The sequence below is a fragment of the Poecilia formosa genome, unplaced genomic scaffold (assembly GCF_000485575.1).
Source record: "Poecilia formosa unplaced genomic scaffold, Poecilia_formosa-5.1.2 Scaffold442, whole genome shotgun sequence".
NCBI lineage: Eukaryota > Metazoa > Chordata > Actinopteri > Cyprinodontiformes > Poeciliidae > Poecilia > Poecilia formosa.
The window spans coordinates 32,141-55,425 of NW_006800381.1; the positions used below are offsets into that span (position 1 = coordinate 32,141).

The window sequence follows — 23,285 nt, forward strand, 5'->3', positions numbered from 1 at the left end:
TCCAGCTTGGCCTGACATCTAAACCATTATAAAACTGCTGCTGAAGTCCAAAGGCTTTTAAATATTTTTTAGAAATAACATTTTATAATTTTGGCTATAATAATAAATTTTTTTAGCCATGAAACAGTTCAATACATTTCTTATTCCACAAATCAAACGTGAAGTTTACATTCGTTCATCATTCATTCTGGGCTTTTAATGGTGGATTATAACATTTTCTTTTCCAGGGCGAATAATTATACAGCATTTAAATTCATTGACTTAAAAGCAAGAACTGTGTGTTTATTTAACTTTAATGTGGCGTTTGCCCAACCCACACAGAGTAAAATTATTTATATAAGCTCATATTCATACAAACATTCCCACATGTTAGGAGTCTTTCAGTCAGCTGAAGAGAAACTCTTTCTGTAGCCATCAACAACCTTCTTTTTTAAATTTGGCTGAACGTTTGGTTTTTCTTCCTGTCAGAATCAGTAGCGTTGACTTAATTTGTTTGTTTTTTTTCAGTGGAACTATGCTTTTATGCAGAATCCAGAAACTTTCAAAAAGGTTGAGATTGGGGCTTTAGGATGGCATTTCCAAACAGACTTAATGAGCGTTTGGCATAATTATCCAGTTTGAACTATGAATTATGTCCAAATCTCAATCAAACAACTCAAGAACCAGAATGCCCCGATGAAGAAAGTTTCACTTTCCCATGAGCTGAGATGTTCTCAACCCCCCAAAAAGTAGGAAAAATGACACAAAAACAAAAATGTGTCTTTTCAGACACGACTAAGATTGCGTTATTTGGCAACAATGATAAGAAGTTTGTTTGGAGGAGCCAAAGTGAGAACTTTAAACCTAACAATCAGGCATGGTGGTGACAGCATCATGCTGAGGGCCAGTAATGCTGACTGTGAACAACCAGATGGTGGAAAACTGACCATTGCATGTTCCAGCAGGACAACGATCAGTAGATTATTTATGGCTTTTGAACTAAGGTGGTAACTCTAAAACTTTCAAGACATTTAACTCCATTAGTTAGGCGTTATAATTACAATAACACCTAACTAAGCCAGACTGTTTTTAGATAAATCCACAATAAATTCAAACTTGTGCACCAAAGTCTAATTTTTCAGTCACTACGATGTACACTGAAAAAACACAACAGCTGATCCAACTTTTTTTTTTTTAAAACCGAGTTAATTTGATGCTTAATCAAATAAAATTTATCCACGCAAATGTTACAGAAAAGTAAATAAATCAAGTTTGCCAAACTTAATTCAATTAAATGAATAGAATTAACTCAATTTTTTTTTTGTATGCTGTATTCTTATTCCACTCTGGAAAAAGGTTTAAAATTTGTTCACCCTTCACATCCATGATGACTGTAAGTTAGCCAACGGCCAGCGCTGTATTTTTACTAATGCCAACAGGTGAAATGTCACATTTCTTTGCTAAAATTCTTAATTTTCTTTTTAAAGTTTCCCCTTTAAGAAACATTTTTGCATATTTCCTATTCAGTCGGTTTGTATTCTTGGGGGGAAAAAAGACAATATTCACACATCTATAAATAACATCTTTTTTTAAGATGCAAACTTTGATGGAAAACAGTCTTTGGTTTATTTTATTTACTTGTAAACAGGATTAGAAAAACAAGGTGCGATCAGAGGTCAGAGGTCAGCTCTAGACACGGATAAGGAAGCCCAGGTTGAGGCTTGCGGGGATCTGGATGGTCTCCAGAGCCACGGAGGAAGGCGTGAACGGGAATGTGACAGAGAATATTTTCTTGGCGTCCATCATCAAGTTGGACGACTCAGCTCTGTCTTTCAAAAGGTTCTAAAAAGGAAGAAGAGAAAAGAGTTAATGAATTATTACATGAAGACTTCATAATAAAAGACTAAAGATTAAAACAGTGGTGCCCAAACTTTTTGCCCCCCTAAAATTGGCAAATTTAAACTACTCACAAACCAAAAAATTCATAAATATAAAATCTACAGATACATGAAGCTTTGAAACATAAAAAAAGGCTTCACATTAAAAGAAAAACAAACAATTTACACATTTTTGGGGTCATCAGTTACGAGTTAGGGCTGATTAAAATCATTTCAAAGGTCACAAATGGCCCTCGGGCCACATTTTGGACACCCCCGTATTAAGACCTTACTTTAATGGTGGTGATGAATGTGTTTGAAACTCTTTCTTCAAACTCAATTACTGGAGTGTACAAGGTCAGGATTTTAACAATCTGTTAAAAAAAAAAAGATAAGAGTGAATTGAGTTGTATTTATTTGTGTAAAGATTTAAAAAGCTGGGATGTTTTCTGATGCCGAACCTGTGCTGTGGTGAGGGAGGAGCACATGCTACAGATTGCTTTGGCATCAGCTTCAGTGTTTTTCTTGATTTGTAAAAGCTGTGCAGCCTGAATGAGAGGCTCCAGAGTTTCCTTTGCTCCACAGCCGCTCAGCTCCCTCTCTGACAGCCACTCATCCAGCTGCCAAACGTTGTACCTTCACCCAGAGAGGAGGACAAGACACACTTCAGATTAAAAGTGAAAAGCACTACAAGGAGTTCATGTAAAAGGAGTTTTCATAAACAAAAGCAACGCGAGGAGGAAAATTATTCAGAATTGCAGGTTTTCTACAAATTCAAAACAAAAAGGTGTAAAATTTATCCTCCTCACTCTGCTACTTCTAACTGAAAGTGGATATTAGATTTAAAATTTAGGTTTCCAAAGCGGCTCCACTCACTCGCTCTTTGGTTACCTAGCAACTCACTCACGCTTTGGTTACCTAGCAACAAGCTGGCGAGTAACTAGCGCAGCAGCAGTTTAAGGTTTCACCAAGGTGTCTCATAACTGACTAAAAAAACAATTAATGATGTTAAATTATTGGACGTTATTATTGGAAATTTTATTTGTACTATTTTCTCCATGAGAATATCAATACATATCAATAAATAAATAAATAAATAAAAAAAGTAAATGTGTGTAGTTTAAAATCACGCTTTGTTTTTTAAAGTAATGCCGTCTTGAAAAAATACTGTGCACTCGCAGCCATAAAGGGACTTTATAAAGTATTAAATAGTTTTCTTTTTAAATCATAAACATTATTAAAATATTGCAGTCTAGTCTATATTGCCCACCATGCTTTGCTGGCTTTAGCATCTCAGGAAGTTAAAGTCTATCCAACTGGTCAATATACATCATTAGCAGCAGAATTTGACAGAGCTCTAATTTTTATGGGTATTGTTAATCCAAATAATGCATAAATCTCTCTTCTGTTGCCTCCTTCACGGTTAGTTTTAGAAAATAAGAAAGTGTTGCTGTGATTACCTGATCTGTAGGCCTTTTCCCCACGAGCACATGTCTTTCCTCAGCAGCAGGTTGTTAAGTGTCACGGCGCTGATGATGTAAAACTGCTGTTTGACCACCTGCTTGATGATGTCAGAGTCCATCCCGTGTTGACTCATGGTGGTGTGGAAGAAGCTGAGACGCTGCAGGAGGACCTCCACTGTCAAAGCTTCATCAGGGCAGCTGGGGCTCCTCTTCCTCAGGCCTGTTGGTTTGGAGCCTAAAACTCCCTGCTCTGCCTCATGCTCCAGCATGCATGGTACTACAAAACACAGCAGTATGATTTTAAGACATAATGCCTTGAAAGAGTATTCACTTTGACATTCAAAAATGGCCCTTAAAAAATGGTCAAGTTGAGACCAATGGACCAGACTGAAACTTTTGATAGAAAGAAATAAAAGATACAAGAAAAAACAAACAAATTATTGGGCTAATTTTAATTTATGATGTGATTAATTGATTTATTGCAACAAGCTTAAGTTTGGGCTCAGGTCTTCTTACTTATCAGGGGTAGCAGGATGTTCTCCATGCTTTTGATGATCTGACGGTAGATTTGAATGGCCAGGTCACCAAAAAGCTGATGGTACTCTGTCAGCTCAAAGTTAGCCAGGCATTGCTCGTTCTGCTTAGCAGTGTTGTGCACCATAAACACCTGCAGGGAAGATTAATTACATGATTATGCAGCTTTATTTAAGACGCAGGTAAATCTTGATGCTCACCTCATCTCCACTGTACTGCTTCAGACAGTGCATTAACCGGCACGTGTTGGCCAGCCAGAACGACACCACCTCAAAATCATTACCTTTTCTCTGCACAGACAAAATCAAGTCAAGCTTTTTTAGAAAACACATTTCAGCAACAAGGCAATTAAAAATGCTTTACATCATAAAAACGTCATACATCACCAATTATTAAATAAGAAAAACAAAAACAGTTTGTCAAATTAAATCATCAAAATTATCAAGCAAATACACATCAAGTTACTACTACACTGCAAAAGTACAAAATCTTACCAAGTACTTTTGTTCTACTTTGAGTGTAAATATCTTCAGACACTAGAAATAAGATAAAACTATCTTATAAGTAACTTTTCACCAAGGTATAGGAGCTGGTTTTAAGTCAATAAATCTTCAATTTTGATTAAAAAAAAAAGTTCCACTAGCATATTTTTTTCACTTGTGGAGAAAATGTCTTGTTCCAAGTGAAATATTGATACAATTTTAACAATATTAAGGAATTATTGACTTAAAACAAGCTTTCTGTCTTGTGAAAACTTACTTGCAAGTTATTTTTGCCTTATTTCAACTGTAATAAGATATTTGCATTTGAAATTAAACAAAAACACTTGGTGAGATTTTGTGTTTTTGCAGGGAAACCAAATTCAACTCTAAACAGGGGAAAGGAGAAGCCTTGATTTAAAGGAACTCTGTGTTTCGGCTGTTTTGCAGTTTTCTGGAAGTTTGTTCCAGATTGGAGGAGCATTGGGTCTGGTTCTACTGGGAGCCTGTGGTGATGTGCTTTACCTTCCTGGTTTTAGCATTGCAGTAATCAATGCGTCTAAAGATAAACACATAGATCAGTTTCTCAAAATTTTGTTGGAAATCAGTCCAAATTAATCTAAAAATAAACCCTGGCATTTGTTTTTCAACTAAAAACTGTTAAACTGTGTCGCGTTTATCAAGGTTAAACGCGGCACCTTGATGACGCCTTTGATGCTGCTGATTGTAGAATTGAGGAGAGTGCTGAGTCTCCTGTCGTCGTTCACGCTGTCTGCATATCGAAGGCACATGAAGATGATGAAGGCAGGAAGCCCTGGAGTGAAGCTGACTGCGACACCGCGAGGCTTCAGATCTGTGAAAATCACCACAGTCACTGAAAACCAGAAACATCCTGACCTACTGTTATCACATGAAACAGACGGGTTGTTGGAACAACGCGCACCTACGACCAGGTTCTTGAGCAAATGACCCGTGTCGTCCTCCTTGAACTCCAACATGCCCTGGAACTCCTTCTCCTTGCGTGCGATGTGCACCGGTCGGACCGGCATGCTCGTCTCAGAAGAGCTAATCGTCTGACGAGCGTTCGCTAAAAATAATAGGAGAACCAATGAGATCACTGCCAGGTTGTAATTTTTTAACCGTCATGTCAACAAATCAAACTCTGACTTTAATCTGAGAAAAAAAGTCAAATTCCTTTTTTATTATTCATTACTGATGCTAAAAATAATGCTACTAATAATAAAAACTAAAATTAATAATAATAGCAATGATAACAGCAATAATAATAATAAGTTATAAGCAATAATAATAATAAGTTATAATACAGACATAATACACTACACAGGATAAGTGACAATTTGATAAATTTTGCTTGACTTTTTATCCAGATTGTGAATTTTTGTAAAATATGGGTTCATATTTTCAAATGTAGTACGACTGGATTACCTTCTAAATCTTCCACTTTTTTCATATACAGCTTAAGTTGTTTTTTCAATTTGCGTATTGTTTTATCTTGTTTCTGTTGTTGCTCCATTCGTTCCTGAAATTAAAGAAAAAATAAATTAATGATGAAATCTGAATTTTTATCGACGTCTTACTTCCATTGAGAAGAAACAGCAATGATGGACACATCAGAACTTGGTTTGAGGTAATTAGAAAGGAAGAAAGAGCGATCACAAATCCAGAAAACAAACCCACCAGATTCTCAGTGGTGAGCCGCGTTATCTCGTGCTTCAGGCTTGCATCTATTCGGGCATCTTCGGGTAAAAGGAGGCTCGTAGCCAGCAGCTTTTGTTGATGCTCCTTTTCAGACCTCAGTTTGTTCATCTCCTCAGTCAGCTTCCTGTACTTCTCACTGTGAAGACACTCCTGCTCCTGCATCTGGGTCTCCAGAAGCCTGCAGGATGTTTGGATCGTGATCAGATCCAGGGTAGAAAACAAAGAGCACACTCACTCAGTTTGTTCTAGTGTTTTATCATGCAAATAAACAACAAACAACATACACACACAGCGCTGCGACATTCTATGTCCACAAAGATAAAACCAAAATTAAAATGTGCGAAAAACCAACCATTAAACTCAGATATGAATAAAATATGTACAAAATCCTAGAATTTTCTTTTTACGATGGCTATAAACTAGCAATGGACAATAAATCAATAAGATATATCACAACAGACATTTAATCAATATCAACAGATAATGTGTATAATAGAATATCCAATAATTTCACAGAACCGCACAGCATTCTGGGAGATGTAGGCAGAGGAAAGGCTTTAGCTGCTTAGTCCAGCTAAGCAAGATTGGTGGAATCAACTGACTCACTCATTCTTTGGTTACCTAGCAATTCAGTCACTCTTTGGTTACCTAGCAACTCAGTCACTCTTTGGTTACCTAGCAACAACCTGTTGAGTAACTTGCACAGCAGTAGTTTAAAGTTTTGCCTCTGTGTCTCAAAGCTGATTAAAAACTAAAAACAACAGTGTAGCTTGAAAACTGGATAAAACAGAAAAGGTCACAGCACCAGTTTTGCAGTATTTCAGATATTTAAGACAAAAAAATAAAAAATAAAAAATCAATAACTATATCAACTGATAGGAAATGCTTATATCGTGTTATGTTTTTCAGCCATGTTGTTACTATAAAGCCTAATAAATGTACAGGATATTGCATCATTACCTATTTGTCTCTTTCAAGCCTTCATAAGCAAGCCACAGCTCCCCATCTTCATTCAGGGTATGAATATTAGTGGATCTGAAGGAGAAGCATCAGAAAGTGACTGCAGGCATTAACATCTCCAATTAGAAAGAGTTGAGTTCCCATATAAGAAACCAGAAAAGACAAAGGTAGTCTTAACAGCTGATTTACTGGGAAGAGAGATAAATGGGAAGAATCCTCAATTATTTTACTGTTGCAGACAAAAAAATAACACATCATTTTACAAGCAGTTATTTACACTAAACATCTTATGAATAAAATACATTAAGGAAAACAAAACATCAAGATTACATATTGTCAACTTTGTTTTTCTTTGCTTTGTTTTCTCAGTTTGATCATACTTAAAATCTGTTAGCAGCTGAAGCAGAAACACACTAAAAGTTACTGAATTGTTTTACATTTTCACGGGTATGGGGGGTGCTCCTCTTTATTCACATGTTTCTAAATAAAATTCTTTCTAAATAAAATTCCTAACCTCAGATGAAGTTCAGTCAGTTTCTGCCTCTTGTCATGTTTTAATTTAAAGCTAGAAATCCTAAGAATGATTTCTAGCTTTAAATTCGTCAATACAACTCAATTAAAAACATACATCTTGAAAGTCTCAATAATTTGGGCTGTATTATTTTTACGTAAGAATAACATTTATATGGTATACAAATTATTCTGCTCAGTTATGGTTCACACATCTTAGAAGACAGAACTTGCACAGTTCGTGGATTTCCTTCAGGTGCATTTTTGCTTTATTGATTAGAAATTATTTGAGAAATTTTTTGGCAGGATGCAGCATAAAAACAGAGCCAAGTGGTTCTTACCTGTCAGAATCTTGTAAATCTTGTAATGAGTGGATTTCACCGAGATCCAGTTTCACACTTTCTCCAAGTACAGAGTCCTGGAATTAAATTATTATTTAGACAAAAAGTTCCTTTATTAATTACATTTTAATATGATTATGAAGAACACATGCAGTGCATGTAACTTCTCACCCTGTGTTTAAGAGCTTCCTGACGAACCATATGTGAACGGAGGAGCAGCACCTCCTCTTTCCGCAGCTCCAGCTCCTCGTTGGAAGAACTGAGTTGTTCCAGCAGAATGTTGTAAGGCAGAGAGCCAGCAGCAGGGGGCGCCAAATCGCTATTCTCACTGGTCAGAGACTTCCGCAGTTCATTCAGATTCTGCTTCAGTTTCTTGTTCTCCGACTCCAGCTCTTGCCGCTACATTAGAAAACAGGCTGAAGATCAAAAATCTAGAACCATTTTTTGGTTTTATGCATATTTCAAATTCAGTAATAAGGAAAGTCGCACCTTCAATTTTTCTACGTCCAGTTCTGTCCTGCCAAAAGTTGTCTGTATCTCCACTTCCTTGTTTGTTTTACAGAAAAATATCATGTAAGATTCAAACACCAAACAGCTGAACTTTAGATAAATATTTATAGAGGCTTTTCATACTTTTGCCTTTTCTTGTTGGGCCTCCTCTTTTTTGCCCAGCTTTTTCCATAAAGATCGATTTTCTCCCTCCAGCTCCTTCACCCTTTTCTGAAGCTTTAGAAGAATGGGCAGGTCCACTTTAGTCTCGACCTCATCCTGCCAAAATACAGGCAAACTTTAATTAGATTAGACAGATCATATTAATTTAACTAAGGCACTGGACTGCTAGAGGATTAGAAACACAGATAAGTAAAGACAGAACTGCAGTAAATTACAAAAAAAATGTCTATTTCCCATATTTTTTGTGAAGCACAAGGAAATGTTTTCTACTCCATCGTGCATAGTTCACATCAAGCAGTTGTGATATTTATAGAACTTGAACAGAAGCTGTGTAATCCTATTTTACAGTCATGTAAAAAAAAATAAAAATACGTTCATTTCTAGGGTTGTATGTGCTCTTTGGCAGATTATCTGCTCTGGAACATTTAGCTGCATATTAAGACCAAAAACATGGACCGATATTAGTAATACACTGCAAAAAAAAACACTTCTTACCTAGTGCATTATTCTAATTTATAGTTAAGTAAGTAATGTAACTAAGTAACCAAAGAAAGTAAATAAGTAAAGTAGGTAAGCTAGCCAAGTAAAGTAAGTAGGTAAGTAAAGTAGGTAAGCTAGCCAAGTAAAGTAAGTAAGTAAGTAAAGTAGGTAAGCTAGCCAAGTAAAGTAAGTAGGTAAGTAAAGTAGGTAAGCTAGCCAAGTAAAGTAAGTAAGTAAAGTAGGTAAGCTAGCCAAGTAAAGTAAGTAAGTAAAGTAGGTAAGCTAGCCAAGTAAGTAACTAAGCAAGTTAGTTAGTTGGTCCTTTTTTTCCCACCAGGCAAATAAAGGACAAAACATTAAGAATTAATTTCATATTTACAATGCTATCTTGAAAGTGCACAATTCTTAAAATGGGATAGTACAACAATGTTTGCATACAGAAAGGAGAAAAGAAAACTTTAACTTTTTTTTCACAATATTTCTTATAAATTACCACTCAATTAAGCTAACCAGGATTTTAAACATTTCTTTATAAACAAATCATCTAAATCTTATCCATGAAATCTGTCTGAAGTCACACTTGTACATCTGCAGATGATGAGCGTTTTAAAGATTACCTCTGCTTGAATGGCGCTGTCTTCGTCTTCAGTGGAGCTCAGGATTTGAGAAAACTCAGATGAGATACTGCTGTAGTTGGAGTCTGTCCTCTGGTGACTGGACTGGTTTGAAATCTTATTAGGGACAAAAAGGAACATTTAAGATAAACAAGATTAATATTAAAATACAGCGATGTCTACATAGTTCTGGAATCCATTTATATTTCTCAAAAAATAAGCTTCATAAAAACTCAATTAAGAGTCATGCTTGAAAAATTACTAAATAACTCATCTAAATAAAGAAATTTCATAGTTTGACAAGTGAAAACAAAACTATAATATAACTTAGTCAAGTTACTTGCTAGAGGAAGCAACAAACAGCTGGGTGAATCTTGGATTGAATACATCAGTTTTAAACTTTCTCTATTAAAACAGTTTTTTATTATCATTTGGAACTGCTACCCAATTTATATGACCAAATAAAATTTGATATACAGTACAGTTCAAAAGTACTCATACCACTTTTTCACATCTTGCCATGTAACAACCACAAACCTCAGTGTATGTTACAGAGAACGCAAAGTAATAGACAATCGTGACATGAAAATTTACATTTTGGCTTATATGCAAAAGACTATTCTGGAAAACTAACTCTGAACATCACCATGGTGAAGCATGGTGGTGGCACCATAATGCCGTGGGAATATCTTCGTCACCAGGGACTGGAAAGCAGAGATAAATGGAGCTAAATATAAATCACGGAAGAAAACCAACTTGTTATAGGCTGCAAAATACATCAGCCTGGGTTAGGTTCACACCTAAATGATATCAGAATCTGGATTGAAATCTCCGTAGGACATTTAAAAATTGTAAAGTTTGGATGTAATATTGCTTGGAATAACAATTTTAATAACATTTTCAAATAAAAAAAAAAAAAGAGAGGATCTGGAGTGAGACAGGCCCAATTTCACCAATCTGACAGAGTTTCAGCAGTTTGAAAGACTGGGAAACCCTTTCAGTGTTTACATGTGCAAATTTGGTAAAAACAGAGATTTCCACATTACAATTCTGCACATCTTTGCATTTAAATCCAATTAGAAAACACTGAACATTTGTGGTTGCAATGTGAAAAGGTTTAAGGAATATGAATAAATGTTTAAAGCACTATATATGAGCTCTTCAAAACTGTCCAATCAGCTTCTGTTGCCATACAAAGAAGGAAAATCTTCCTTACTACGGTGATGTTCATCTCCTCCTTGAGGTCCTTGTGCCGTTCCTCCAGCTGCAGATGCTCGCTGAGGAGACTTTGGTAGCGAGAGCGCTCTTCTGTCAAGTCCTTCTCCAGTTGTTTGGTGTTCTCCAAGTTGGTTTTAATTTCTGAGTAGAAGAAGTTCATTTTTACTTAATTTCCAACACTTGCACATTGATGTAGGTGTTTAGATATCCAGCAGATCCATTACCTGCTAAATGCTGAGCTTGCACAGAGAATTCCTCGTTTAGTTCTTCCAAGTTACTATTTAACAAACTGTTCTTCATATTCAGCTCATGGATTCTCTGGAACAGGACATGTTTTAGTAATCACTCAGTTTGGATTTTAAAGAAATTATCATATTATTATAATCTCCAATCTCTGTAGGCACATTTATTTTCGCATCAAGACATCCAGAAATATGAATTATCATGAAGAGATTGATGTTTGATAAACATAAAATGAAGCCTCAAATTTACAAGAATCTAAAACTTAGCCTTGAAGGTTGTGGAAATTAGTCTAAAAGTATCTATCTGAATGGAGAAAGTAATTTCTCCATATTCCAGATCATTAGCAGATAAGATGCTAAAGAAATCCTGCTCAAATCACCTGATGTTGTCAAAAGTTAAGGCCTACCTGTTGCGTTTGCTCTTTGTAGATCTTTGTCTGCTCCTCCTGGTGATCCTTCTCTCTGCGGATGTTCTCCAGCTCCTCCTGAAGGAAGGACAGCTGCTCCAGCAGCGAGGGAACCGTCTCTGCTTTGGCTCTGGCCTCCTGCTCTGAAGAGCGCAGGTTTTCTATCTCTCTGCACTGTTTCTCCCTCTCAGTAGTGTGGGTCTTCTCCAGAACACTGAGCCTCTCTGTCAGCTCTCTGTTTTCTTTGAGCTGCAGGGGGGAGATATAGACACATGATTTGCATGTGATATGACAACACCAATGACCCAGAGTTTTATTAGAAGCATTCTTTCAGGTGATTACAGAGTAAATTGCAGAGAAAAACATATTTGTGTCTAATGATGCACCACAAAAGACCCACTGCTCTTCCAGAGTTGTCATTTCTTGCACTCTGTATTTTTTAAGTATGAATATTTGTTCTGTAGTTAAGTATTAAAGTATTAACCCTTAAGCAGGTCAGGATAAATCCATGGGCTATACAAAACATGATCATTACATTTTTTGCACAAAATCAGGATGAAGTCTTTTGGGGCGTCTTGTCACTTTAAATCCAAATAACCTGCTGCTGGTCACGCCCACAACTCAACGTTTAGACTCACACTTAAAAATGGCTACAAACAGATGAGCAATTAAAAAGCTGTACATCTTTGAAAAGCCGAATTGGAGCCTCCTGCACAACCAACAAGAATGCAGCAAGTCGTTTCTGAATGGTCAGTTAACAACTGTTTTTTCTTGCAGCCAGCACAGCACTAAAACCAGCTGACCAAACGTGCTGGAGCACCACTTGGGTTGCTAGGTGACAGGCTGGATGTCACCGTGGTTGTTAGGTAACGCTACATGACTTAATCAAGAGGTTTTTGGAACAGCTCATTTCCAGACATCAAAAAACATTAAATTATTGCCATAATTGGGCCGTTTATAGAAGCAGCCGAGAACCAAATGAAAGCTTAAAACTGTGCAAAAAGTGAATTTAGCTTAATAAATTCCTTTAAATAGAGAATCTGGGAAAACCACAGGTTTTAATGTGGAAGGAAGGGAGGTGTTCAGGCTGATGTGCAGACAGATTAATAGCTGGAAACTTACTTTTTCCCCTCCTGACACCAGTGAATCAAACAGGAGTCTAAATTTCCTTGGTACATCCGGTTTCCATAAAAAAAATGTATTTTTTGGCATTTAGTATAAATTTAATTAATGGTTTTCTATTTAAGCATCAATGCATAATCTTTTAATTCCAGCTGGATTAAAATGTATTTGTTGAGTTAAAACAAAGTGGACAGAAAAATTAACAAAATCAGCAAGTTGGGCAAACAGGAAATTGCTGTTGACCTCTCCTCTACATACAAAACTCACTTGCTCGTTTATCTTGTGCTGCAGCTGCATGATCTTGTTCTCCATCCCAATGTTGAGGTTCTTGAAGTGCTCCACTGTGCGCGCCTCCACTTTCAGCTTCTTCAGCTCCTTCTTGGCTCTCATGCGGCGCACGCAGCTCTGCAGCAGGACGACGGCCTCCATGGCGCGTCGGAAACGCTGCCTGGCCAACCAGCCTCTCACCATCCTCTGGATCACCACGGCCTTCTGCTCATACAGCAACTGGGGAAAGACAGACAAGCACAGAATGTCAAGTTAAAAAACATATTCTCAAAAACAAATCACTGCAAGTGCTTGTCTGGTCACACATGCAGCTCTGGAGACCACTGCATAACGATCAGATTCTCTGGTTTTACTTTTCATAGGTGTAAGTTTGAGTAAAATGAATGTTGTTCTTTTATTCTATGAACTACTGACAACATGTCTCCGAAATTTCAAGCAAAACTTTTGTATTTATTTGCAGAAAATGAGAAATGGTCAAAATAACTAAAAGCATGCAGAGCTTTCAGATCTCAAATAATGCAAAGAAAACAAGTTCATGTTCATTTAGAAACAACAACACAGATGTTCTAACTCAGGAAGAGATCAGAAATCAACATTTGGTGGGAAAAGCAGGAGGTTTTTTCATTGGGGTTCAATGCAGTGGGCTCCTCAGTTTTTCCAGAGCTGAAGTTGATTTATTGCAAACTATGAGCCGTTAAAATAAAATAGCAGACAATTAAATTTGTATCACACATAAAAAAAAAAATCTAAAAAGATATAAAATTATTTTCTAAACTGATTCCTTTTATAGTATTTTATACATCATTACTTTCTGCATTTTCATATAACAAATTAATTTTTCAGGCAAGCAGTCTGTAAATCAATGTAGATTCAAAATGTAATAGGAGTTTTTCTACTTTTTGGGGTCAATTTCTTTTAATCAGCAACAAACAGAGGATATGGGTCACTATGAAAGAGTCACAATAAAATGATGTAACATTTTAAATTAGAAAGAATACAGTAATTTTGGCTCACAGTGTAAAAGGTTTGCACACCACTGAGTTAAACAGTCAAAATAATGAAATCTTCCTGATATTGATAACCAGAATTAGTCTTGACTTTACCTTGAAGTAATGCTTCCTAGCCAAACAGCCCCTCCAAACACGCTGAACAGTGATAGCTGCAGAGCGCTGCTGCAGGAAATGTCTCCTTTTAGACCACATTCGCAAGTTGCGCTGAACAACAATAGCTGCTTTGGTCTGCCGCAGAAACTTGACATAACTAAAAGGAGAAACAAAAAGTAAACGCATTAAAAATACACTTCAGACATGCATTTGCACCTCTCGCCCTGCTGTAAATGATCCGCCCACCTGCGTGCTTGCTGAGCCCGTACATGTTTCTGAATCACGATGGCAGACTGTCTCATCCTCAGGTACTTTTTGCGGGCGAGCCAGCAGCGGATCGTCTTCTGGATGGCCACACAAGCTGAACGCAGTCTGTCCGAACGCAGCTTCTCCAGGTAAGCCACCTGCCCGGCCCTGAAGAAGATCTTGTTTTTGCCAAACTGGTACTTCTGTTGGTCCTAAGGACAAAACACCAAGCACTCATAAATGCTTGTAATTACACATAATCAATCGATACTATTCTTAAATTCAAACACACCTTGATAAGTTTTTCCAGGAGGTTTCTGCAGGTTTGTTTTCTATCAGGCAGAACATCCTTTTGCTTCATCAGGACTCGATAACGACCAAAAAATTCCTGATAGGTCCATCTGAGACGTTATAAATTACATGAGAAAACATATTCCAACCATATTTATTATAAAAACAAACTTGTGTTAACAGATTTGTACCTAGATGGGAATCCGGCTGCAGAGATGCGGATCGTTTCCAGGACGCCACACGCTCGAAGCTGCTGCACGGCTCTCATTGGGTCTAGACTTTAAATGTAAGAAAAACATAACTGAATGCATAAGCGTTTTATTTGTGCTTTGTGATAACTAAAGGAAGCAGAGATCCTCACGTGAATGGAGCTTTGCGGTCATTTGGTTTGATGCAGCGCACATAATGAGGCGATGTTGCGTTTAGTGTGTCCATAAGCAAGTGTAGAGACTGTCGAAACTAAAAAATAAACGACTATGATAAATCCTTCTTGTATGTTATCTGTTTTTGTTCTTTCCAAAAACAGAATAAAAGTCTAATTTTGATCGCACATTGTTTGTGTTTAAAGGTTTTACCTGCAGTCCCACAGTTTTCTTATGTTCCTTTTGAGACTTCCCAGGTCTTCCAGTATTACTGGAAGTCTTGCTAGTTTGCGCTTTTAGTTTTTCTTCATCCTCAAACAGTTTCAGCAGCAAATCAAACTAGAAAACAGAAGTTTATTATTTAACAAAAGGCAGCAAACACTAAAAGGACTCACCAAACAGCAGATGGCAGTGTTTCTGGTTAAAAACAATCAGAGGTGGGAGTATTTCCTCCAATAGTTAAGTATAAACAATTCCCGGGTGTGTGCCCACAAACTTGCAACACATAAATTACTCAATGCACATTTTTTTTCAGCTGGCAAAGCATTAAAATCCAATAAAACTGGCTCTCATGTCCACAAAGAATAACATATGCTAATAAATGGTAGAGAGAAAGTTTCACCTTGCTCTTTTTCAGCACATTAATCTGTTCCTCGTTGACAGTGTCCTTATTTTTCTCCAGGAATCCGACACACTGGTACTCCACCTAGGCACAAAGGAACAGATCACAGAAACTAGATTCTGGCCCTACACCCTCCCTTACTGCAACCAAAAACTAACACTGCACAGTCATTTCTTTGTTTTGTTTTCATTGTCTGCACTGATGGAATATTTTATACTTATTGAGAGAATCTGTGTGGTTAAGTCATTTTCATCTTGTTTGCATAACCTTTGTTTGTTTTTAGCAGGACAAATTGAGCATTGATGAGAAAGACCCTTTTGGCTAATTCTGGCACATTTATAGAAATGTCAATTAACGTGCAAATAAATTGAATTGAACCCTGAATGGAAGACGAATGAAGGTAGAAAGAGGGAGATCGAGTCAGAAAATGTTTTAGAGGCTGCAAAAGTCTGAACTCTGATCAGGAATGGATGACATGGGCGAATATTTTGTTTTATTTATCTTAATGACAAAAAAAGCCAGTGAGCTAATCAATGAAACGCTGAGACAGGATCTCACAGACACCCTGATTATAAAGCAAATCAACAAAGAACAACTTATTGAACAGGTTACCAGTTGAATTAAGTGATGCAGTATTTTTTGAAAAAGCAGCACACAAATGAAAATTTTTAAAATATTTTTTAATTGATGCTGCAATCAAAAAGGAAACAATCCCACTACAACTAACTCTCCAGCATGTGCAAAACCTTTCAAGAGTCTAGAAAAGCATTAAATTTTCCACTGGGGGTATTCATTCAATTACCAAAATGTTCACCTATGAGTAACGACTTTTCCCCCAATTGGAAAACGATGACAAACCCAAACATCTGCAAGTCCAAACCTAACATCAAAAGGCGACTGGAGCTGCACTGCGTACCACAGAGTTACGTGTTACCTTGTCAGCAAAGTGGTGAATGATGAAAGCCTCGTTTGATAACCTGGGTTTATCGAAATAAGCATCCTGCTTCAGGTGGGTGTTGTACAGTTTCTGAGCCCATGTGTCATCAGAACCTTTGGGCATCTGTGGAAAGAGGAAGCGCTGACACATCATGGCATTAGTCATAACCTCCACATTAAGTGTGTTGGAGCCCAGAGCGGTGGACACACTTCCAATGGCAGCTTAAAAAAAAACAATAGTGCCATTTTACTCTGCACTCCTCGTCCAGGAGGTCCAGGATGCCAAGCTTGGCCTCGATGAGATTAATGCACGGCTTGTTGTCGCAGAAGTCGATCAAGGTCCAGGGAATCTCCTCCTTCATGTACTCCTCCTGTTCCAGCTTGAAGACATGCTGGAAAGAGCGAAAAATGAGGGATAAATTCTCCATTTGGACACAAACAAGTCCAGGTTTAGCAGATTCTCACCAGGTTGAACTGCTGCTGAAGCTTTTCATTGGCATAGTTGATGCAAAACTGCTCAAAGCTGTTGACGTCGAATGTCTCAAACCTGAAGAAAAATACATATAGGTCCTCAACTAAAGATTACTTTAGTTTTCAATTATTCTGATGATTAATCGGATGAAAGAAATTGCCGTAATCTGAAGATTTTTCTTCTGATGTATTAAGAGACGTAAATAATTCAATTCAATTCCTATTCTAAATCCGAAAATAAAAATTGTATTGCCTAATATCAAATAGCATAGCCTTCCTTTAGTGTATAATTTGCAGCAAAGGATGCATCAAAACAGTGTAATGATAATGTGCTGATTATGTTTGGATAGCATAAGATGTTTAACAAGAGATTTTCTTAACAGAATTTCAACTGGGTGAAGCTAAAATGCCGCTTGAGGAGTTTAGAGCATATTTACAGGCAAATGTTTATTTTGTATGTATTTATTGTATAGTTTTGTTTAAATACTTCACAGTTTATGTTGCTGTTTCAATAAATGGCATTTTATTTCAGTCCGTATACTCCAGAAAACTAAATTATTATTTCAGTATTCATCACAACTAATCTGATGAAATCATTCCAACCCTAAATATGTTTAACTTTGTAAATTGTTGAGCAATAATAGAAAAACTGTGAAGAAGCTGATAAACTTGCCCGTAAATGTCGAGCACACCGATAAACGAGTGTTGTTTCATTGTAGATGCCAGCGCATTGTTAATACTGTTCACGATCCAGCCGAAGAGTCTGGCATAAATGTGTTTGGCCAGTGCGTCCCTCCCATGCACCGCATTCTCTTTGGAAACAGACTTCACAAAGGTTTCCGTGATCGTCTGCAGTTTCCTGTGGCACAACCAGTGGGCCATTTCTTCACAAGGAACTCCCATGAGCTCACAGAAGACCATCAGGTGGGCATTATCTGGCTGGGAAGACAGGACGTAAATACCTCTGTATTCTCAACACATGTCTTAAATGGAAAAGGAAATGCTACAAATGAACTACATAAAAACAGAGTTATTGGATCAGAGAGAAATCAGGGTTTACCAGGATGCTGCATCTGTCAGATGACTGATCTTTTACATCCACGTTGCTGAGATGGAGAATAGCTGAAAGAATCTGGTAAATTTCCACTTGATCACTTTCACCAATTCCTACAATGTGAGCAAAAAAACAACTGTGTCAAGTAATCTAAATTGAAGTCATGCATCTATGAAAAACTCAGCGCCCACTGCACTGAACCGTGTTGAAAACCTCCTGGTTATCCCAGCAAATATTGATTTCTGAGTTAAAACATTAGTTTTGCTGTTTCTAAATGAACATTAACTTGTTTTCTTTGCATTATTTGAAATCTGAAAGCTCTGCATCGTTTTTGTTATTTTGACTATTTCTCCTTTTCTGCAAATAAACACTAAATTTGTGCTTGTAATTTCAAAGACATGCTGTCAGAAGTTCATAGAATAAAAGAACAACGTTCATTTTACTAATATATCTCTCCCTTATATATATATATATATAAAAGCCGACCTAATAGTGAGAACGCCCTCCTGGTGTTGCACATCTCTTTGGCGTCATCGACTCCATCGATGACGGGACTCTGACCCTGGTTAGTGCTGCAGAAGTCATCTGCACAGCCTTTAAAACAACAAGTGAGATCATTTTATTTTTATTATTACAGACCATATTATATTCCAAAATATGCTAAAAAAATTATGTTTCATTGCGTCAGACCTAATTTGAAGGCCTTAAACTCTGACAGGTGTGAAGAGGCACATAGCTGGTAAAATATATGGTAGTTTCTTTCTCCATGAGCCTGCAAGAAATACAAAAAGATGGAGAGTGAGACACTTTCACGGAAATTTTCCCTCATTTTGTCATATTATTACCATAAACTTCAGTGTTTTCTGTTAGGAGTTAATCTGATAAACCCAAAGGTGAAGCTGAATTGGAAAATCATGCATTGTGGTTTACATTTGTCACAATCGAAATTAAAAATGATCCATAATATTCCTTCAACTTGCTCAATTGTGAGCAACTTGGTGTTGATCTGTTACATAAAATCACATAAAGTTACAGTGAAGTTCTAATTTTAAAAATGTAAGGTTGAAACGATTAGTCAGATTAATCGTGATTAATCAGTTATTGAAATTATCAACTAAATTAGTAATCGATTAATTAACTGGAGTATAATTAATACTCCAATTGCTGAAAGAACAACATAGTCAAAGCAGTAATTAAGTCAAAACTCTACATAAAATACATACATATTTCATTTAATATTAAAAAGTGATACAGCCTGCTCTAAATGAATGCTATACATCTGAATATTAGGCAATAAAATTTTTATTTTCTTATTTAAAAAAATGAATTGAATTATTTGTTTATTTGCATCTTTTATTTCTAATATTGCAAAAAGACAGAAATGTGCAGAATGTGGCCGTATTTGTTATCTGATTAATCAATTAATCATCAGAATAAATCGATAACAACATAATCGTTAGTTGCAGCCTTATTCTAAGTTAATGCTCAAGTAACATGAATACAAATTGTCCATATGCATGAAGATTTACCTGAAACACTACTCTGGACTTTTCCAGCAAGTAGGTTCTCATGTTGGCCCCGACTATGCAGAGATCCTTGTTAAAACCGATCTCAATGTACTTCCCAAAGCGGCTGCTGTTGTCATTTCTTGTTGTCTTGGCATTCCCAAAGGCCTACAAAACAATAAATACTGTCTGTTAAAACATAATCTTAAGGGTGTGTTGTAGATTTTCCTCTAGCAGTAAAATTTTACCTCCATGATTGGATTAGAAGCGAGAACTCTCTCCTCGATGCTGGTCTCCTCCGACGAGCTGCTGACTGTGGCGAAGTAACGCATGGCGTATTTAGCAGAAACTGTTTTGCCTGCACCAGACTCACCGCTGACTATTATGGACTGATTTCTTTGATCTCTGCATACAAAAAAGGAACATTCATAAGCAAAAAAACCTTCAAGAGAGCCAGAGTTAAAGACAAAAAAGATCTCTATGGTGGCTCTAAAATGTAAAACAAAAATACCAAAACCTGGACATTTGTTTGTATGCTTCCTCAGCTACTGCAAAGATATGAGGGTCCATGTCTCCCATGTTTTGCCCACTGTAGGCGTTGATGATGTCAGCTTCATAGATGGGCAGACTCTCATAGGGATTGATGGCAACCAGGACGATTCCTAAAGTGGACCAGAAGAACTAAAAGTTCATTCTTAGATGACACATGGTTCTTTTTCTTACTTTTACAAATGAAAATCTGAAAATGTAGGCCTGTGACAATAACAAATTATACTGGAGGATAATTTGTCCCAGAGTCATCGCGATAAATGATAATATTGTTGCTTTGTGATCATTTTTAAGTAATATAATAGTCATGGTTAATAATAAAAGAGCACGTTCTCAAAGATCAATAACCTCTAAATTTTAATGAAAGTTTAACACTGGAACTGGAAGACATTTTAAATATGCAAAAGAAATAAACGGAACATCAGAAACAACAAATAAAATGAATAATTAAGGCTCTGTAAAAAAGTATTGTCCTTCAAAAAAGGGCTAGTTGAGACCAAAACACCAGACTGAAAACATTGGTCATCCAGTTTTTGATAGAAAGAGAAAAGTGAAAAATAATAAATCCTGCAATTAGAAATTATTATGTTTATTTTAATTTATTATGTGATTAATTGACATATTGCTGATTGTGACAGTAATCATATGGATTTAGGCCCTCAATAATTTATTCCTTGGGGAAAAGCATTTGACACAGATGAGTTGACAAAAACTTTGACTTACATATAAACTACAAAATAACATCAGCAAAATGTCTGTTTCGAGTTGGCTAGAGTGACCACAACTAAGCCTGTCACAATAATCAACTCATTTCATGATAAATTAAATGAGCTCAATAATTTCCATTCTGATGATTAGCAATTTTTGAAGAAAAACTTTGTTTACAGAGAGTTCATAATCCATTTTATTTACAGTTTCAGTTGTTTGTGGGGGGGAGTGGGGGTTGTCGTTGTTGTTGGTGTTTTATTTTTTGGATATTTAAAATGTTTTCCAATTCCAATGTGGAGTACAAAATTTAAGTTTATCAGTCTTTCAGCTCCCAAAAGGCATTAATTTTCCATTATTAGTTGAAAATGGTCTCAAAACGACAATATCATCGTTTATCGCGATAATTACTGAGACGATTTATTGTCCAGCAAAATTTATCATGACAGGTGTAATCACAACCTTAACTGAGAGCAACAAATTCATATTTTTCTTCCAGTGTGGAGTACAAAATTAAAGTTTATCAGTCTTTCAGAGGAAAAAAAAGGCGTTAATTTTCCAGTATTAGTTGAAAATGGTCTCAAAATGACAATATTACCATTTATCGCAATAATTTCTGGGACGATTTATTGTCCAGCAAAAATTTTTATCATGACAGGCAAAACCACTACCTTAACTGAGAGCAACAAATTTATATTTTGTTTAGCTCTAAGCAAGATTTCGGTCATATCACATGCTGGTGTTTCAGTCAAGACAGTGACTTACTTTGCTTTTTGGATTAAAAAAGCAGAAAATACTGAATAACACAAATTCTGCAATCTTATTATCAGTGACATATCCATGTTGTGTTCCTTTAAAAGCAAGCATGCATCACAATAATCAGCTTAAGGTACTCTGGATTATGTCAGCGTATGCAGTGAGTAAGACTCCAAAGTCTACGCTGTCAGTGATAGTGCAAGTCAAAGGAGATGAAGCTCATTACCACAGTAGGTGTAAATCAGCTTGGAGTCGATAAAGCGCACTTTAAGGTTGTGTAGCACTGCTGGCTCATGGAGGTAACTGAGAGTTGTGAGGTCATTTTCTCCCACCAGGATGTTGGGGTTTCTGAGAGGGGGCAGGTTTTTGGTATTGGGGTCAACATTGTGCTCCACAACCTGAACAAACAAAACAAGAAAAAAGCTGTTAGAGTATTTATAATGTCAGCTAATAATGGCATTGAGAATGGGCAAAAATGCAAGCTACTAACTGTCAATCTTGCTTCAAATGGAAGTCAACAGCAAAGCCTCTGTGCTCGGCCTGTTCATGTTCACTCAAGATAATATTTGACCTTATTTCCATACCTGATGTGCATGCCCAAACTCGACATCATACCTTCAGGTAGCAGCAACGCAGGAGAAAAACTTAGTTTGAGTCAGTTCACTTATTCTGAAACCATGCACACACGGTTTAACTTGTAAATAGCACCACAAGGTGTTTGTTTTGCCTGACAATGAGAAATACTCCCAACAGCCAAGCTGTCATGAATAATCCATCATAGCATGTAATTTCACTAGGCTCTGCTCCCAGCGTTTGTGCAAAAGAAATATGCGCTTGGCATTTCGAGAACATCCTAAACCAATTTTCATCTCAGCCTTTCTGGGTGTGTCACTGTGTGGTTATTGGATCTTTTTGTTGTTTGTTTGTTTGTTTGTTTGTTTGGGGAGGGCGGTTGGGCCTGTCTTACCGTGCCATCCTCCAGTTGTAGAGACAGAGTCAGGTCACCAGGAGTGTAGTCTTTGAGAAGTTCAGCAGATTTCCACACTTCTGCTGCATCTGGGAGCCAAACATGGGCATTCTGGATTTTTTTTTTTTTTTTTTTAAGAGAGAGAGAGAAAAGGAAACGGGTCAGAGAAGTCCAACCTCTGCTCTTACAGTAACACAGCTGGCTGGAAAAACTTCATCAGCGGCAGCAGTCATAGGTAACTGGCAGCGGACATGCGCATAACGTGGATGGATAAGAGGCAGTTTATGTGGCAGAGTAGCAAAAGAGTGCTATATAATTATCCTGACTCACTAAAAAGTGATTCAACAGGCACAAAAAAGTTGCTAATTACAATTTTATTATAACAAGCTAACAAAAGTAGGTAGAGAAAAACCGTTGAGTGACTCGTTATCAGGCGCTGCCTACCTTGGAGTAAAGTTCAAAAGCTGCCATGTCTTTAAGCTTGTTTAGAGAGACTTCGGAGACATTTTCCGCCCGCTCGGAAGGGGATAAAACATCTTTGCTAACTCCTACGGACAGAAACGCCGACGTCCCCAAGTCTATCCTCCTCCAGCTCTCACTCCACTCTGCCGACTAGAGGATTCACCTCCTCCGACAGCTGTCACTCAGCTGCGCATGCCCCAACACAGGTTCACAACGTGTGTCAACCGCGCCCTCTGGCGGTAAAAATACTAAAGCTGTTCTTTAGTATGGAATGCCAGAACTCCCAAAATCACTGGAATAATTTGAACCCAACTTGTCATGTTTGTAATTATTTTTATCTCACTCATGCTA

At 37.0% G+C, this 23,285-nt stretch overlaps 1 protein-coding gene across 2 annotated transcripts; it reads right to left on the minus strand.

Moving 5' to 3' along the window:
- Nucleotides 1-1,572: 1,572 nt before the first annotated feature.
- On the minus strand, nucleotides 1,573-23,136 carry LOC103155685 (unconventional myosin-Va-like). 2 transcript variants are annotated; one of them, XM_007577450.2, is made up of 40 exons: nucleotides 22,917-23,133; nucleotides 22,473-22,583; nucleotides 21,732-21,903; nucleotides 20,013-20,157; nucleotides 19,744-19,900; nucleotides 19,520-19,663; nucleotides 18,681-18,762; nucleotides 18,477-18,584; nucleotides 17,997-18,103; nucleotides 17,610-17,875; nucleotides 16,931-17,012; nucleotides 16,717-16,857; nucleotides 16,464-16,589; nucleotides 15,530-15,613; nucleotides 15,121-15,246; nucleotides 14,907-15,004; nucleotides 14,737-14,823; nucleotides 14,547-14,655; nucleotides 14,255-14,466; nucleotides 14,009-14,165; nucleotides 12,885-13,124; nucleotides 11,496-11,744; nucleotides 11,071-11,164; nucleotides 10,845-10,987; nucleotides 9,632-9,745; nucleotides 8,496-8,630; nucleotides 8,352-8,408; nucleotides 8,034-8,261; nucleotides 7,863-7,939; nucleotides 7,012-7,086; nucleotides 6,031-6,229; nucleotides 5,779-5,872; nucleotides 5,276-5,419; nucleotides 5,031-5,185; nucleotides 4,054-4,143; nucleotides 3,836-3,986; nucleotides 3,317-3,596; nucleotides 2,318-2,492; nucleotides 2,150-2,230; nucleotides 1,573-1,821 (listed from the first exon to the last, which is right to left on the minus strand). In XM_007577450.2, the coding sequence occupies exons 1-40, from the start codon at nucleotides 22,941-22,943 to the stop codon at nucleotides 1,669-1,671; spliced, it is 5,475 nt and encodes a 1,824-aa protein (XP_007577512.1). In that variant the 5' UTR covers nucleotides 22,944-23,133; the 3' UTR covers nucleotides 1,573-1,668. The 2 variants fall into 2 exon arrangements, with proteins under 2 accessions (XP_007577512.1, XP_016519256.1); XM_016663770.1 differs by lacking the exons at nucleotides 1,573-1,821; nucleotides 2,150-2,230; nucleotides 2,318-2,492; ... (1 more) ...; nucleotides 3,836-3,986; nucleotides 4,054-4,143 and adding an exon at nucleotides 4,868-4,891 and having other exon boundaries at nucleotides 22,917-23,136.
- Between the last annotated feature and the right edge of the window lie 149 nt (nucleotides 23,137-23,285).